This window comes from Podarcis muralis, chromosome 11, assembly GCF_964188315.1.
Source record: "Podarcis muralis chromosome 11, rPodMur119.hap1.1, whole genome shotgun sequence".
NCBI lineage: Eukaryota > Metazoa > Chordata > Lepidosauria > Squamata > Lacertidae > Podarcis > Podarcis muralis.
This window is the reverse complement of record NC_135665.1, coordinates 4,706,990-4,722,989: the sequence shown is the minus strand read 5'-3', so window position 1 is coordinate 4,722,989 and position 16,000 is coordinate 4,706,990. Positions and strand designations below refer to the sequence as shown.

Genomic DNA, 16,000 nt, shown 5'->3' with positions numbered 1-16,000 from the left:
TTATATATTATATACATATTTTTATATATATATACACACACACATATATAATTATATATATGTATATGTGTATTTATATGTATATGTATGTATTTATGCATGTGTGTGTGTGTGTGTGTGTGTGTGTACACACACACACACACACACACACACATTTTTTGATCATAGATTTTTTAAAATTGATTTTTATTTTGATTGATTTTTTTAAATTGGTATTTATTGAACAAAGAAATCTTCCCGCTCGCCTACCTTCTAGCATTGTACTAGTGGCCGGAGGGTTCCTCCTGCGGAAAAGTCTTACATTGTCAAACGGATCTTCGGAGTGTCAGCTTTCCTCGTCGGCCGTGGGGTGGGGTGGGTGGGCATGCTCTGCCGATGGCCCCCACCCAAAAAATCCTGGACCCCCCCATATCTCAGCCAGCTCCCCAAACCCCGGACCGGACCGGACCCACCGTCAACCCAGGGAAGTGTTTCTCCTCTCTAGAAAGTTGGCAAGTGAAAAATGGCAGTGACAATTGCGCTCAGGATACCCTACAAAATTTGAGCCTGCCTCATTTGGGAGGCGGAGGGGGCAGGATGCAGGGATGGACAGACCCCGATTGACAGGATGCCCCTATTCCCATTGTAGGGGATTTAATAGGACGTCCCTATTCCCATTGTAGGGGATTGAATAGGATGCCCCTATTTCATTATAGGGGATCAAATAGGATGCCCCTATTTCCATTGGGGCATTTGCCCCCCTATTTAGGAGAGTAGGGGGCCCTCAAAGGCCTTCCCAGGATGAGTGGGGCAGTGGGTCCCCCAGGGGTCATCCAAACCAACTCTCCGCCCTTCTGGAAGGAGCGACTCTTATGGGGTTCCCGCACCCCATAAGTGGGGGCCACAGAGAGGGCGTCCCCCTATTTTTACTCCCCTTCGGCACCGTAGTGACTGTTGGGGTGAAGGAATGGGAAATGGAAAAGGACCTCCAAATTAAAAAATGGAAATTCAAAGACGTCCCACATGTTTTGGTGTTTTTTCTGGCGGTTTTGTGAGTTACCTGCCCCCTGCCAGAGGTCTCTTCTCCTCCCCAAAATGGCCTCTTCCTACCTGTAGGTTTTTCTTCCAGACGTTGACGGCAGCAAAGGCCAACTGCATCTGCTTCCGTCGGGCGTCCTTGTGCCTCTTGTAGGCGATTTCGATGAAGATCAGGAAGATTCCGGCCACGATCCCACCGGCCACCAGCATGAAGACACCTGGGAGGGGTCGAAACGCGGGAGGGAGAAGGGTCAGAGAGCCGGGTTTGAAGGAAGCGTGTGTGTGTGCGCGCACACACACACACACAGACACACCGCCACCATAGCCGAGGGTCGTCCAGGAAGCAGAGTGAGAATTGTAATCATGGCGGCAATCGTCGTGATAGTAATAACAATGGGGATCCGGAATAAGAATAGGAATCACAAATGACAATTGTAAGAAGAAGGATAGCGATAGGGATAGGGATACTTGCAAATGGTGGTGGTGGTGGTGGTAGCAGTAGTAGTTAGAAATGGCAATAGTAACAATAACAGCAATATATATAACTAATAATAATAATGTGAATCTAAGTTTGGCACTCATCATCATCATCCATCATTCACCCACCACCACCACCACCACCACCTCAATATTCTTATTCTTAAGAGCTGGGCTAAGTACCGAAACATTTTGTGAATCTAAGTTTGGCACTCATCATCATCATCATCATTGTCAGGGGTTCAGGGACAGAGGCACAGGTGAGGGGGGAGACGGAGAGCGAGGGGGAAGAATCCCAGGACAGCGAGGAAGAGGATGACAATGAGTTGAGGGATTCCATGAGTCTTTCAAGTGAATCGGAGGATTCCCAGAAGAGGGCGCCTGTGGTAAGGCCGAGGGGAGTCACAGGGGGGACTCGTCAGGAGCAGGGGACCAGCAGGGGAACCCAAAGTGGGAGCTGGGAGTCGGGACCGGCTTCTCCGCCAGAGCGCAGTGAGGGGGGTGGAGATTCCAGTGTGACAGGGGAAGCAGATCCGAAAGCAGAGAGGGAGGGAAGATCGGAGCAAGACATCCTCCCGGAAAGGGAGGGGAGTAGTGCAGGGAGTAGTGTAACTGTCAAGAGGAAGGTTGGAGGTTGTGAACGCGTGCCAAGTTCAAATGTGGAGGCGCACGGAAGAACAGGGAGCCCGGGGGAGGAGCCAGGTCCCAAAGCACGCAGGAGGGGGGAAGAGCTGTCTGGGGATTCCGCGTCAGGGGAATCCAGGAGGGGCGAAACCCTAGGGGGCAGGAAGACCCTGCGGAAAAGGAAAGAAAGGAAGAGGTGGAGCAGCACAGCCCTCTTAAACTGGTGCAGAGGAGGGACTGACTCAGAGGGGACTTCAGCGGTCTAAGCGTAACAGACGTGGGGCTGCGCCCCTCGGCTGTGGAGCGTACAATGGACTTCAATAAACATTTTTGTATATAAACTGGACTTGGCGTTGGTCTCTTGTGAGCTGGGACCTGAGGCAGCCCTGACAGTAAGTCCCCTCCCCAAAAGAACGCAATTTTTTTTTTGCAAAGCTCACGAAGTTTGGCAGCCATGAATGCGGAGGAACAGTTAGCAGCCCTCCGAAACGCAGTCTCCGAGCTTTCCACTGCGGTAGTGGTCTCCCAGAAGAAGAGTGAAGAAGCGGAGGCGCGATGCCACGATGTGCAAGTCAGGTGGGAACGTGCATGCAAAGAGGGGTTCCCGGGGTCCAGATCAGAGGGAATCGGACTCGGAAGGCGGGGGGGCAGTTTAGTAGCCCACTTCGATGGGAACCTGAAGCACTATCCCAGTTTCAGAGCAGACGTCGTATATGCGCTGCATTTGCTTCGGAAAGACTTTAAAGATGAGGAGGAGAAAGTGGGTTTTATTGTGTCCCACTTGCATGGGGAAGCTATAGCCTGGCTGCGCAATTTGTGGCGCGAAGATGGTCCTGCCCGCAGAGATTCTGACGAATTTATCAAAGCTATGGACGCTTGCTTCCAATCTACCGTGGACGTTGATGTGGCGCGTCTGGAGATGCATGGATTGCGGCAGGGCAAAGCTACAGTGCGTCAGTACCATTCTCGCTTTTTTGCATTGCTGAACGTACTGGGTTGGGAAAAGGACTCCAAAGCAGTGAGAGATTTGTTCTGGGAAGGGCTCCATGGCTCCATAAAGGATGAATTGGCCAGAGGAGACAGACCTCAGACCCTAGCAGACGTCGTGCAGAGGGCACTCACGATTGGAGTGCGGCACGAAGAACGTCCTTGGCACAGTGAAGAGGGTCGCCAGGTGCGCGCACCAGCTAAAGCGCCTCCCTTTATTCCCAGGGATCTGGGCCGTGCGCATCCCTCGCCTCTGCTGAGGCAGGGGGAGGAACCGATGGAGCTTGGTGGTGCGAAGGCTCAAACAGCGGCCGGAGCCCCAGCGTCCGGTGCAGTCAAGGCGAAGCCTCCTAGAGGGAGCAGGAAGTGTTACATCTGTGACAGTGCGCAACACATGGCCAAAGAGTGTCCCCAGAGGCTCCAGAAGCACACTGCAGCATTAGCAACAGTAACAGAAGAGGTGCTTCACGGAGAGCAGTTTCAGGGAAACGGCAGTGCCTGGCTGGAAGCAGAAATGCTGGGGTTCAGCCAGGCGAGTCAGTAAAGCAGTCCCCAGTGATTTTGCAGCATACAGACCCCTTACCACCCAAGCCAGTGGTGCAGCTCACTGCAACGCTCCAGCTGCCCAATGGAACCACCCTGGAAGTCCCCATTACAATAGATTCCGGCAGCAACGCGGACTTCGTGGGGGTGCAGTTCATCAAGCAGCATCGCATAGCGCTTCTACCAGCCACACTGCCCCTGAACGTCGTCACGGTCGATGGCAGGAAGTTGCTGGGCGGGCAAGTTGTACAACAGACGCCACCCATGGTGATGCAGATTGGGAATCATCGCGAGGTCATTAGCTTCAATGTCACCCGCCTGTCAGACACGCCTATAGTGTTAGGCATGAGCTGGCTGGATAGACACAGTCCAACATTAGCGTGGTACCAGCGGCAACTCACCTTTGGCTCATCTTACTGCGCACAACATTGCATCCAGACAGGCCAGGAGGAGGAGGGCCAGGAGGAAGGGCGGCAGTTACACCTCGGCATGGTGCAGGCAGTCCCCCACAAGTACAAGGGGTTTTTGGAGGTCTTCTGCGAAAAGGAAGCTGACCAGTTGCCACCCCACCGGCCCTACGACTGTGCGATTGACTTGTTACCAGGGGCGATGCTGCCAACTGCCAAGCTGTATTCCATGTCTGAGGATGAGATGCAAGAACTCAGGGAGTTCATAGAGCACAATTTGAAGCGGGGATTCATCCGGGAATCCAAAGCAGTGGGGGGCAGTCCTGTGTTTTTCGTGAAGAAGAAGGACACGCCCCAAAAGAGACTCATTGTGGACTATCGGGCCATAAACTCGATGACAAAGCCCAAGGCCTTTCCCATGCCCAAGATTGACGACCTGCTAGCGACGGTGAGGAAGGGGAAGATCTTCACCAAGTTGGATCTACGCGGAGCATACAATCTCATACGCATGCGTGAGGGCGATGAGTGGAAGACGGCCATGTTCACGCCGTTGGGCACCTATGAATACAGAGTTATGCCCTTTGGTCTCCAAAATGGCTCCCACTGTTTCCAAGCATTTATGCACCCCGTGCTAGCGGGACTCCTCTACAAGAAGTGCGTATGCTTCCTCGATGACATCCTGATCTTTTCGGAATCGCAGGAAGCTCACGAGAGGGACGTAAAGGAGGTCCTGCAGAGACTACGGGAACACAGGCTCTACGCCAAACTGGAGAAGTGCCAGTTCGACGTAAAGGAGGTGGATTTCCTGGGCTACAGGCTATCCGACAAGGGACTAGCCATGGACAGCGCGGTGTTGGACTGGAAGAGCCCGCGCAATCGGAAGGAGGTCTAGAGGTTCGTCGGTTTCGCCAACTTTTACTGCAAATTCATCAGGGGTTTCGCGAAAGAAACGGCAGCGATCACGGACACTCTCAGTTCCAAAAAGAAGAAGTTCACCTGGACGGACCAGGCAGAGCAGTCCTTTCGGAGACTTAAGAGCCTCTTCGCATCCGAGGAACAGCTGCTACACGTGAATCCCGGCAGGCCCATGCGGGTCGAGACTGACGCATCCGACAGAGCGGTTGGGGCCGTCCTTTTGCAGGAAGACCCGCAAGGGGACTGGAGGCCCTGTGCCTTCTATTCCCGGAAGCTCAGCAAGTCGGAACAGAACTACACCATCTGGGACAGGGAGTTGTTGGCCATTCACGTGGCTTTCAAAGCGTGACGGCACTTCCTCATAGGAGCCAAGCACACCGTGCAGGTCCACACGGACCACAAGAACCTAGAGTATTGGCGCACGGCGAAGCTCCAGAGCCAGAGGCACATGCGCTGGGCGGAATTCTTCGCGGATTTCGACTTCCGAATAGAGTACATCCCGGGAGACTCCAATGTCATAGCAGATGCACTCTCCAGGAAACCGCAATATCTCGAGGAAGCGGCAACATTGGCAGCCAAGCACATTTTCGCACCGCAGGCGTGGGCGTGCGCTTCAGCCATCGTGGACCTGGACGCGGTGCGTCGCGCGCTGCAAACGGATCAGTTTGCACAATCCAAGATGGAAGAGCTGCGCAGAGGTACAGCGAGGGACGACGAGTTCCAGATACGCGACGGTCTGCTAACTCGCAAAGGTGCCCTCTACGTGCCGGGGGACGATCTCCGCGCGAAGGTTCTGCAGCAGTTGCACGACGTACCCAGCGCGGGTCATTTCGGCAAGGAGAAGACAGCGGACTTGGTAGCCAGAGACTTTTGGTGGCCCCAAATGCGAGGAGAGGTCGCGGATTACGTCGCCAGGTGTGACACCTGTCAGAGGTCCAAGCCAGTGCACCAGAGGCCAGCGGGACTACTGGAACCGCTGGAGACGCCACTACAGCCGTGGGAGCGGGTGGCGCTGGACTTTGTTACTGATCTGCCCAGCTCCCGAGGCAAGACGGCGGTACTTGTGGTTGTAGACTTGTTCACCAAGATGGCGCACTTCATTCCTTGCTCGAAGGTGGCGACAGCGGAACAGACCGCCAAACTGTTCATAGACCACGTATTCAGGGTGCACGGCTTGCCACGGTCCATCCTGTCCGACCGGGGTCGCCAATTCATTTCCAGTTTCTGGCAGAAGCTCCTAGGTCAGTGTTTCCCAACCGGTGTTCCACGGCACACTAGTGTGCCGCGAGACGTTGCCTGGTGTGCCGTGGGAGGGAGGCGGGCGAGTTGGGCGGCGAGAGGCGGGGCGGCGGTGGCATCTCCTGCTGGATGCAAATCCAAACATGGCGGGCGCCTCCCTCGCTCCTTTGTAGGCGGACCATCGAGAGAGAAAGAAAAGGAGGCGAAAGAGCGAGAGAAGGCACCTGCGCGGAAAGAGGAGCGAGCAGTGCGCCTGCGTGCCGCGGCGCCTGAGTGCAGTGAAATTCCGTGAAGAGGGGAGGGGGGGCTGGAAAAGAGAGAAAGGAAAGATTTTTCATTTTTTTAAAAAAAAAAAGGAAGAGGGAAAGAAGAGAAAAAGCGGCAGAAGCTGAGGGGAAGGTTTCCGTGAGGGAGAGAGAGAGAGAAACGCGGGGCTGGCGGGACCCCTCCTCTTCTGCCACGCGTCGCCCGCCACCGCCTCAGAATCTCCTCAGGAGCGGCGGCGGCTGCTCCCCCTTGCCCCCTTCCTCCCCCCCAGCCCCCTCCCAACCCCCGGACGAGGGACGCGAGGCGCCGCCGCTGAGAGGACAGGAAGGCTCCCGGCGGCGGGGTCGGCTCGAGCAAGGAGGGGCGAGCGCTAGCCGGCTGGCTCTAGCCCGGCAAGAGGAGGAGGAGGAGGAGGAGCACGCCGTCGCTTCCACAGCGGCCGCCCCACACTCCCCTCCCCGGGCACCGGCGGGGAGAATGACGGAGCTCCAGTCCGCGCTGCTACTGCGGAGACAGCTGGCAGGTCGGTCCGTCCGTCCGTCGGGGCAAAACACACCACAGCGCAGGCAGAGGCAGGCAGGCCCGTCTCTCCCTGCCCTCCCTCGGACCTGGCCGGCCTGGGGTTTGCACCCCAAACATTCATGTCCACCCCAGCTACACAAGCCACACCTTGCTCTCAGTTCGATCTGTCAAATAACTCACCTATCATTCACATAAAGAACCTAGTCTATCCTCAAACGTCAGAATGTACCTCCTCTCTAGCTTCCCCCACTTCATCTAGGCACTTTCAGCCCTTACTTAACCCACCCCAGCCTGCTTACTCTTCCTTCATTTGCTATAAAAACTAAATACAGAGAGAGACTGAGAGCTGTTGACGAAGAGCTACGTGTGTGTCTTTCTTCGATTCCAGCCAGAATATCAGCTTTGTGTTCAGCCAAACAGGCCCAGGTTGCGCACTGAATAAAGTATTTTATAATTTTTCATATTTCTGTTTACTTACTATTTCATAATAAAGTAATTATAAAATACTTTCTTTGTGTTTATTTGATTCCTATTAAAGAGAGTTACTTTATATATAGTCAATATAGGCACAGAGTTAATTTTTTAAACATTTTCTAATGGTGGTGTGCCTCGAGATTTTTCTCATGAAACAAGTGTGCCTTTGCCCAAAAAAGGTTGGGAAACACTGTCCTAGGTATCCTGAACGTCAAGATCAACTTAGCGTCGGCAAGACATCCACAGACCAACGGCCAAGCGGAAAGGGTCAACGCCATCATGCAGCAGTACCTGCGATGTTACGCCAATCAACGACCTGCAGCTTGGGTGGACTACTTGCCAATGGCCGAGTTTGCCTACAACAACACGAAGCACGCATCAACGGGGGTGACACCGCTCTTTGCCAACAATGGGCGACATCCCAGAACCTTCCCGGGGTTGGTGATGACGGGGGAGGGGGAGCCGCAGGGAGCTGACCATTTAGCAGCAGAACTGCAGGAGGTCCACGAGGAGCTTTGGCGGCACTTGGAGCTAGCTAAACAAGCCTATAAAGTGCAGGCGGACAGGCACAGGAGGGCAGGAGAAGACATCCAGGTGGGGGACTGGGTATGGTTAGCAGCCCAAGCGATGCCGGCCAAGTCGTTAGCTAAGAAGAAGCTAGGACACAGGCAGCTAGGGCCGTACCAAGTTGAGGCCAGGATCAATCCCGTAGATTTTCTGTTGACCCTCCCGGAAGGTTCCAGAATGCACCCGGTCTTTCATAGGTTGGTGCTCACGCCCTACAAGGCCCCACACAGATTTCAGGAGTCAGGGACGGCACCAGACCCACGCAGAGAGTCACCAAGGGGGGGGGAGTCACCGAGAGCCACGCCACTCAACGAGGTCACAGAAATTCTGGACTCGAGATGGGGGGAAGAGGGAGTAGAATATCTTCTCGCCAGAGAAGGTACCCCGGCCAGCGCCAACAGTTGGGTGCCAGACTACGCTCTGGAGGAACCTCTTCTCAAAGACGAGTTCCATGCCCTTTTCCCACACAGGCCCATGCCAGCCGAGTATTTCGACGACTGGCTTTTTACGCCCACACTTTCAGCCAGCACTTTCCGGGGGTTCTCCTCCGCAGAGGAGACGACGCCAGAATCGAGCCCTCCAAGGGGATCGTGCTCGGGGGTGGACACGGACCCCTCTTACTGGTGGGACGATCAACCAGAAGAGGACTGGCGCAGGAGGTGGCTGAGGGGGCCTTGGCAAACAGCACCAGGGGGAGAGGAGGACGCAGACAAGTTGGGGGACGAACCCGAGTTCGAGCACACATACACTGAACTGGAAGCAGAGGAGATCGACGTCGACGACCAGTGCCCAGCATCTACCCCCGCAACGACGGAGCTCCCAGAACCTGCGCCCGAGCGGCGGGAGGGGGGAAGGGGGGGCTTCAAGGGGGGATGGATGTCAGGGGTTCAGGGACAGAGGCACAGGTGAGGGGGGAGACGGAGAGCGAGGGGGAAGAATCCCAGGACAGCGAGGAAGAGGATGACAATGAGTTGAGGGATTCCATGAGTCTTTCAAGTGAATCGGAGGATTCCCAGAAGGGGGCGCCTGTGGTAAGGCCGAGGGGAGTCACAGGGGGGACTCGTCAGGAGCAGGGGACCAGCAGGGGAACCCAAAGTGGGAGCTGGGAGTCGGGACCGGCTTCTCCGCCAGAGCGCAGTGAGGGGGGTGGAGATTCCAGTGTGACAGGGGAAGCAGATCCGAAAGCAGAGAGGGAGGGAAGATCGGAGCAAGACATCCTCCCGGAAAGGGAGGGGAGTAGTGCAGGGAGTAGTGTAACTGTCAAGAGGAAGGTTGGAGGTTGCGAACGCGCGCCAAGTTCAAATGTGGAGGCGCGCGGAAGAACAGGGAGCCTGGGGGAGGAGCCAGGTCCCAAAGCACGCAGGAGGGGGGAAGAGCTGTCTGGGGATTCAGCGTCAGGGGAATCCAGGAGGGGCGAAACCCCAGGGGGCAGGAGGCCCTGCGGAAAAGGAAAGAAAGGAAGAGGTGGAGCAGCACAGCCCTCTTAAACTGGTGCAGAGGAGGGACTGACTCAGAGGGGACTTCAGCGGTCTAAGCGTAACAGACGTGGGGCTGCGCCCCTCGGCTGTGGAGCGTACAATGGACTTCAATAAACATTTTTGTATATAAACTGGACTTGGCGTTGGTCTCTTGTGAGCTGGGACCTGAGGCAGCCCTGACAATCATCATCATGATCACCACCATCATTATCATGATCACCACCACCACTATCATCTCAATAGTCTTATAGTGGTACCTCGGGTTACATACGCTTCAAGTTACATACGCTTCAGGTTACAGACTCTGCTAAGGCAGAAATAATACCTCGGGTTAAGAACTTTGCTTCAGGATGAGAACAGAAATTGTGCTCCGGCGGTGCAGCGGCAGCAAGAGGCCCCATTAGCTAAAGTGGTGCTTCAGGTTAAGAACAGTTTCAGGTTAAGAATGGACCTCCGGAATGAATTAAGTACTTAACCCGAGGTACCACTGTATTCTTAAGAGCCTGGCTAAGCACCCATCACCATCATCCATCACCACCACCATCTCAATATTCTGATTCTTAAGAGCCGGGCTACATATGCACCTAAACATTTTGTGAATCTAAGTTTGGCACTCATCATCATCATCATGATCACCATCACCATAACCATCAACTCAATAGTCTTATTCTTAAGAGCCTGGCTAAGCACCCATCAGCGTCACCCATCACCATCACCCATCACCATCATCTCAATAGTCTTATTCTTAAGAACCGGGCTAAGCACTGGACATTTTGTGCCTTGCCTTGGGTTGGATTGGATGACCCCCAGGGTGGTGGGGGTGTCCCTTGTGCCCCTTCTTCTCTGATCCCTGAGGGGAGGGAGCTCCAGGGGGAACGGGGAGGTCCAGGAACCCACCTGCCATGTTCTCAAAGGTGAGGGTGGCCGGGGCATTACTCCTTGAGTCGCACTCCTGGTACCTCACCCACGTCTTGTCCAGCTCTTCCATGAAGCCATTTTCGTGGAGGCTGTGGGACGGGAGGAGAGAGCTGAAGTGGAGAGTCCCGCCATCTTGAATAAAATATGGATTGGGGGGATGGGGCAGGAGGCCAGCTGAAGCCATGCCCCGCAACCCTCAAATCTCTTACGGTGACCCAAGGGAGTCCCGGGAAAGGCCACTTCCTGTTCCCTGGACCACTTCCTGTCCTCCAGGAGACCAACTTGGACCAAAAAGGCTCCTCAGCCATCTCTGACAAACCCAGAGGAGGTCAGGCCCAACTGGACTCCCTCTTTCTGGGATCAATCCCAGAACATCCCGATGTTTTGGGGGTGAGGAACGTCGGAAGGGCTAGCGGGGTTCTGGTTTGATCCTGGAACACCCCAATTTTGGGGGGAGGAACTTTGGAGGGGCTGGCAGCTTTCCGGTTCGAACCCCGGATATCCTATTTTCCCGATTTCCCCCAGAGGGGATGCCTGGACCTTTCTCCCATGAAAAGAGGTCCTCTCGTGTTTCTTCTCCAGAGTGGGAAAGGGAAATTCCGGGATTGATCCAGGATGCTCGGAGGGTCCTGCGTTCTCCAATCCCACCCCCTTCCCCGGATCATTCCCATGGGTGGGGGAGGGGGTACGGACTTGAGGATGGCCAGCGAGACGTTCTGCTTCCAGGGACTGTCCTTCCTCATTCCGATTCCGAATCCAGACCGGAAGAAGAGTTCTCCAGTGGTCACCAGGTCACACTTCTGGGAGGCTTCGAACTCCAGGACAGCCGAGTCCCAGATGAAGGCATGGAGCTTGCTGGGTGGAGACACAAGTGGGAACAGTAACCAGGAAAAGGGGGTCGACTTCAGCGCTCCCGGCAAATTCTAGAAGCCTTCCCTCCCCCTCTTCCGATGGAGGATTTTCGCAGGATGAAGCGGTCCCGAAAGGAAAGGATCAGATATCCCAGCAAATTCGTTCCTGAGAAATTCCTGCCAAACCTTTCCTGAGAAATACCCACCAAACCATTTCTAATAAATTCACACAAAACCATTCCTGGGAAATTCCTGCAAACCATTTCTTACAAATCCCGCCAAACCTTTCCTTAGGAATCCCTGCCAAACCATTTCTTAAAAATCCTACCAAACCACTCCTTAGAAATTCCTGCCAAACAATTTCTTAGAAATCCCAGCAAAATTTCTTGAAATCCCAGCCAAACATTTTCTCAGAAATCCCAGCAAAATGTCTCATATATTTCTGCAAAACAATTTATTAGACATCCCCGCAAAACATTTTGTTTAGAAATCCCAGGAAAATTTCTTAGAAACCCAGCAAACATTTCTGAGATATCCCAGTCAAACAATTTCTTAGAAATCCCAGCCACATTTCTTGGAAATCCCAGCAGAATTTCTTATAAATCCCAGCCAAACAATTTCTTAGAAATCCCAGCAGAATTTCTTAGAAATCCCAGCAGAATTTCTTAGAAATCCCAGCAAAATTTATTATAAATCCCAGATGATTTCTTAGAAATCCCAACAAAATTTCTTAGAAATCCCAGCAAAATTTATTAGAAATCGCAGCCAAACAATTTATTAGAAATGCCAGCCAAATTCCCACAAGAATTCTTCGCCTTTGCATTGGCTTCAAATCAGTGGGTTGTTAATTTGTCAAAATGCGTGGAAATTACCTGGCTGAAAAATAAATATAAAAACGGAATCCCATAATCCAACGCCTCTTTCCCCATTGGTCCCCCATGTCCTCCCAGCCCACCCGCCCGGAAAAGTCAAAGGAGTCCGACTCACTTGTCGCGGACGGCCTGGATGGCTTCTGCGGCGCTTTCGTAGTTATGCTTCTCCATGTGGCGGTACATGGTGCTGAGCTCCACCTGCCGGCGGAAGTAGATGTCCACCGAGCTCTGCTTGACCGTGGCATAGATGAATTTGTCGGATGGGTTGCGCAGCTGGGAGAGGGGAAGGTAGGACGTTCGTATTTTGGTGGGAGAAACGTCAGAAGGGGTGGTAGGATGTCCCTAATTTCATGGGAGAAATGCTAGAGGGGATGGTAGGACGTCCCTATTCTCATGGGATAAATGTTAAAGAAGATGGTAGGACGTCCATATTCTCATAGGAGACATGTCAGAGGCTTGGTATTCTCCTTCCATGCTTACCCTGGGATCATTGATGCCCGTGATCCGTTCCTCGGGTCTGTCCAACACCAGGAAGGCCGCCAGGTTGGCAGTGTAAGAGGCCACGATGATCATGGCGAATCCAGCCCACACCATCCCCAGGATCCGTGCGGAGAAGCTCCGGGGAGCGCCTGGAAGAGATAGGGCAGCTCTGGATGGTCTTCAAGCGTCTGAAGGACCGAAACCCTGGGGAGATAGACCTCACCCAAGCTCTCTAGTGCCACCCCTTGAGAAGACCATCTAACTGGGGAAGAACCCAGAGGGGAAGAAGCTGAGTTGGACATCCCTATTCTCGTGGGAGAAGTGACGGAGGTCAGAGAAGATGGTAGGACCTCCATATTTTCATCCATGTCAAAGGGGATGGTAGGACCTCCCTATTTTTATCAAGGCCAAAGGGGATGGTGGGACCTCCCTATTTTCATGGGAGAAATATCGGAGAAGATGAGATGGGGTCGGTGGCACCAGCCTTTGCTTTGCAGCCTCTTACAGACGGACCCATCCAGATCGTTCCCACTGGAGAGACTCACCTTCTCCGATGCCAGAGTTGAGCAAGACTCCCCAGGAGAACCACATGGCAGATGACAGGGTGAGGGCATCCTCTTCCTCTTCCTCGCTGTTGACTTTGAAGCGGCCGAAGGGGCTGCAAGAGAGCAAGCGGGGCCAGTGGTCAGCCGTCCGTTGAGGAGCAGGTCTTAGAAGCTGCCCTGTGGAAAGAAGCTTCTGGACCTCACGGGTGCGAGGAACTCCAGAAGTCCAGGGTGGGCAGAGGGCGGAACTTCGAGGACTCCTCGGTTTCCCTCATGTCGTTCGCAGGTGGAATAAGTGATGCAAAGTCAGTGGACAGAGGTCCCTTTGCATCATTGATGGGTACGTAATTTGGTGACGTCTTGAGGAACAGCCCGTCCAGTTCCTTGTCCCTGCCCCCATTCATGGGTAGGAGGAAGCAGAGCTGGATAACTTTTCCTTGCTCCTCTGGGAGGAGGAGGAGCAGACGAGGAAGACCAAGGGGTAGAGGAAAGAGGGGTAGAGGGGGGAGGAGGAGGCCAGGAAGGCCAAGGGGCAGAGGAAAGAGAAGGTGGAGAAGGAAGGAAGGAGGAGGAGGAGGAGACCAGGAAGACCAAGGGGTAGAGGAAGGGTTAGAGGGATGAGGAGGAGGAGGGGGAGGGGGAGGAGGAAGAAAGGAGGAGAAGGGAGGAGGAGGAGGAGGGGAGGGGGAATAGAGGGAGGAGGAGAATGAAGGAGGAGGAGGGAGGAGGAGGAGGGAGGAGGAGGAGGAGACCAGGAAGACCAAGGGGTAGAAGGAGGGGTAGAGGGAGGAGGAGGAGGAGGAGGAAGAAAGAGGAGGAGGGAGGAGGAGGAGCGGGAGGAGTGGGAGGAGGAGAAGGAAGGAGAAAGGAGGAGGAGGAGGAGACCAGGAAGACCAAGGGGTAGAGGGAGGAGGAGGAGGAAGTGGTGGAGAAGACCAGGAAGACCAAGGGGTGGCCGCAGTTACCTGAAACGGTCCAGGAGATAGAGCATCACAGCCACCACGTGGACCGAGAGGCCCACCAGGAGCCACAGGGTGCTCTGGAACGGCTGCATGAACGAGTCCAAGGTGCTGCGGGGGATTTCCTGCAACGGAGAACCCGAAGTGGGCGTCAGCAGCCGGGGGAAGACCCCGGCAGGGGCTGCTTAGGGTTCCTCACAAAGGTTGAGGAGATCGTGGCAAGAGAATGGTTCTCCTCTTCTTCCCAGGCCTTTCAAGGATGGAGCTTGATGTCATATATGGGTGGCTTTGAATGGATGCTGATTATATTATATTATATTATATTCACAAGAAATTCCATCGGGACTTTGCAAAGGGAAGGAGATGGACAATGGAAAGGCTTGACCAAAGCAGAGAGTGGCCACCTCTGCGGACCAAGCCCTCTGGAGGGCACAGTGATGCCTAATGGTCGTTGGCCATGTCTACCCACCTTCTTCACCAGGATGGTGAGTCCCTGGTACTTAAAGGGCTTGGAGAACTCGATGTACTGGGCCCGCTCATTGTTGATGGTCAAAGGAGCCACGATCATGTCCGCCTGACCGCTCAAGAGCTCCCCCATCATGCCGTTCCACTCCTTCTTGTTGCTGTTGTTCACCTGTGGTGAGACAGAGCCGGGGTGAGAAGGGCAAGGAGGTCCATATTTCCATGGGATGAGCATCGTTGATGATGGTAGAACGTCTGTATTTTCGTGAGATGAATGTGGGAAATGATGGTAGAACGTCCGTAATTTCATGGGATGGATGTGGGAGGTGATGGTAGAACGTCCATAATTTCATGGGATGAATGTGGGAGATGATGGTAGGACGTCTGCATTTTCATGGGATGAACGTCAAAGGGGATGGTAGGAAGTCCATAATTTCATGGGAAGAACATCAGAAAGGATGGTAGGACGCCCATAATTTCATGGGAAGAACCTCAGAGGGGATGGTAGGACGTCCATATTTTCATGGAACAAATGTCAAAGGGGATAGCAGGAAGAAGCTATGGGAAGCAAGTTCACGAATGGACAACCCTCCAGGCCTCTCCTGAAGGTTCCTCAGGTCACCCCAGTGTGGGCAGAAAGCCAATGCGGACAGCCAACCGTTCCAGGAACGACTTCCCACAGATCCCCTTTTTCAATGGGACGCCGTCTGTCTGTCCCTGGCCAAGGGGCTGGACCCTCGGAGGTCTTCTGAGAAGTTGGAGGGTGGCCCATCCAGCCTTCCCGAGGCCCGCTCACCCTCTCCTGCGTGCCAAACTTCCCATCGCCCACCAGGTGGACCTCGTAAGTGAAGTTCATGGTCTTGGCCAGCTTGATCAGGAGGTCAACGCAGAAGCCATAGCAGCAGAGCATCACGCTGGGGCGGCCTGGTGGGGCAGGAGAAAGGGGGACCACTGAGGCCCGTTCCAGAAGGTCCCCAACGGAGAGGACCTTCTCAATTGCTCCACCTCCCCATTGTTCCTGACCACCGGTCCTGCTAGCTAAGGATCATGGAAGGTGTAGGCCAACCACATCTGGAGGAGCCTGGTCTAGACTAAGAGGATCTCATCTCCACCATGCAGTGCAGACCCTCCCAAGAAGGAGAGACGCCTGCCGCCCAATGGAGACGCTTGGCGGGGGAGATTCTGACCCGACGCCCCGGCTGTGGGTTCGAGACATACCCGGCATGGTCTCGTTGGGCCCCGTACAGAGGACCTGCTGCACCAAGCCACCGGTGCTGTTGGTGAGGGCTTTGCACTTGCCATCGGCCAGGGTCTCCTTGACGTAGACGAATGGCTCCTGGTGAATGGTGACAATCTGAAAGAGATTGAGAGAGAGCCATCTCCTTCAACCGTTTCT

At 54.2% G+C, this 16,000-nt stretch overlaps 1 protein-coding gene across 7 annotated transcripts in view; it reads right to left on the bottom strand.

Moving 5' to 3' along the window:
* The window catches only part of LOC114606269 (glutamate receptor ionotropic, NMDA 1-like), a 36,189-nt gene that overhangs the window by 9,655 nt on the left and 10,534 nt on the right, over window positions 1-16,000 (bottom strand). For 6 of the 7 annotated variants that reach the window (XR_013394602.1, XR_013394601.1, XR_013394600.1 and 3 more), the window contains 10 exons: window positions 15,823-15,958; window positions 15,401-15,528; window positions 14,612-14,776; window positions 14,149-14,267; window positions 13,184-13,296; window positions 12,639-12,787; window positions 12,274-12,431; window positions 11,129-11,290; window positions 10,415-10,524; window positions 1,090-1,235 (listed from right to left, as the gene is read on the bottom strand). Coding sequence is in view for 4 of the 7 variants with exons in the window: in XM_077936002.1 (XP_077792128.1) it covers window positions 1,090-1,235; window positions 10,415-10,524; window positions 11,129-11,290; window positions 12,274-12,431; window positions 12,639-12,787; window positions 13,184-13,296; window positions 14,149-14,267; window positions 14,612-14,776; window positions 15,401-15,528; window positions 15,823-15,958 (1,386 nt within the window). In the remaining 3 variants the exon portion in view is untranslated. Of the gene's footprint in view, window positions 1-248; window positions 285-1,089; window positions 1,236-10,414; window positions 10,525-11,128; window positions 11,291-12,273; window positions 12,432-12,638; window positions 12,788-13,183; window positions 13,297-14,148; window positions 14,268-14,611; window positions 14,777-15,400; window positions 15,529-15,822; window positions 15,959-16,000 lie in introns of those variants that run through there. The other variant, XM_077935999.1, reaches the window with a different exon arrangement.